Source organism: Bison bison, unplaced genomic scaffold, assembly GCF_000754665.1.
Source record: "Bison bison bison isolate TAMUID 2011002044 unplaced genomic scaffold, Bison_UMD1.0 scf7180017864518, whole genome shotgun sequence".
NCBI lineage: Eukaryota > Metazoa > Chordata > Mammalia > Artiodactyla > Bovidae > Bison > Bison bison.
In genome coordinates this window covers 20,087,020-20,087,947 of record NW_011495071.1, presented here as the reverse complement: position 1 = coordinate 20,087,947, position 928 = coordinate 20,087,020, and the positions used below count along the sequence as shown (strand labels likewise).

General features: G+C 38.9%; 1 protein-coding gene across 1 annotated transcript in view; it reads right to left on the bottom strand.

Moving 5' to 3' along the window:
- CTPS2 (CTP synthase 2) overlaps nucleotides 1-922 on the bottom strand; it is a 37,016-nt gene extending 36,094 nt beyond the window's left edge. The window contains exon 1 of the mRNA XM_010830628.1: nucleotides 737-922. Coding sequence (XP_010828930.1) covers nucleotides 737-902 — 166 coding nt within the window. The 5' untranslated portion in view covers nucleotides 903-922. The remainder of the gene's footprint in view (nucleotides 1-736) is intronic.
- Between the last annotated feature and the right edge of the window lie 6 nt (nucleotides 923-928).

The window sequence follows — 928 nt, the reverse complement described above, 5'->3', positions numbered from 1 at the left end:
CTTCCGTCTATGGGGTCGCACAGAGTTGGACACGACTGAAGCGACTTAGCAGCAGCAGCAGCAGCAACACAGTATGTTCATTTCATCAAGTGGTATACATATGATTTATACACTTTCTTGCTTGTATATGAAAAGTTTAAAAGGAAAGTATGTAAGGCCTTGTGCCTTTTTAAAAATAATTAGTATAGAGAATTCCCTGACAGTGCAGTGGTTAGAACTCCATACTTCCAGTGCAGGGGTACAGGTTCAATCCCTGGTCAGGGAACTAAGATTCTGCAAGCTGTGCAGTGTGGCCAATAAATAAATAAAAATAATGAGTATATACATAAAATTTTCAACATTAATAATAATTATTCCAAGTGGTGGGAAATGGATGATTTTTATTTTCTTTAGGTCATTCTATATTGTCAATATAGTCTATATTGTCTCATTTTTTTTCTTAACAATGAGATGTTGAGAAATATATTATCCTTATGATAAAAAAATAACAATAATCCACACTACAAAAGGTACAGTGAGAATGGTATCCTCACATACTGCTTTCCAAAAGTGTGGACTAATTTAGAATGTCATCAGCAATCTTAAAAATGTATCAATAACCATGAGAACCTTCACAGATCCATAATGATCCAGCAACTCTACTTCTGGAATGCTATCTTAAAATTACCCAGATACAAGAAAGAACTGCAATTTGACCCAGTGCTTTATGGGGTGGCGGGGGTGTTCTCCCTCATACCGTGCTCATAAGGTGAAAAAGTGCCTGCATCGATGTTTATATAGGGGTCAATTTTGATGGCAGTCACTCGGAGTCCACATGATTTTAGAATCGTCCCAATGCTGCTGGCAATGATCCCTTTACCGATGCCCGAGATGACCCCACCAGTGACCAAGATGTACTTCATTGGCAGAGGAGTGGCTGGGGGGCCGG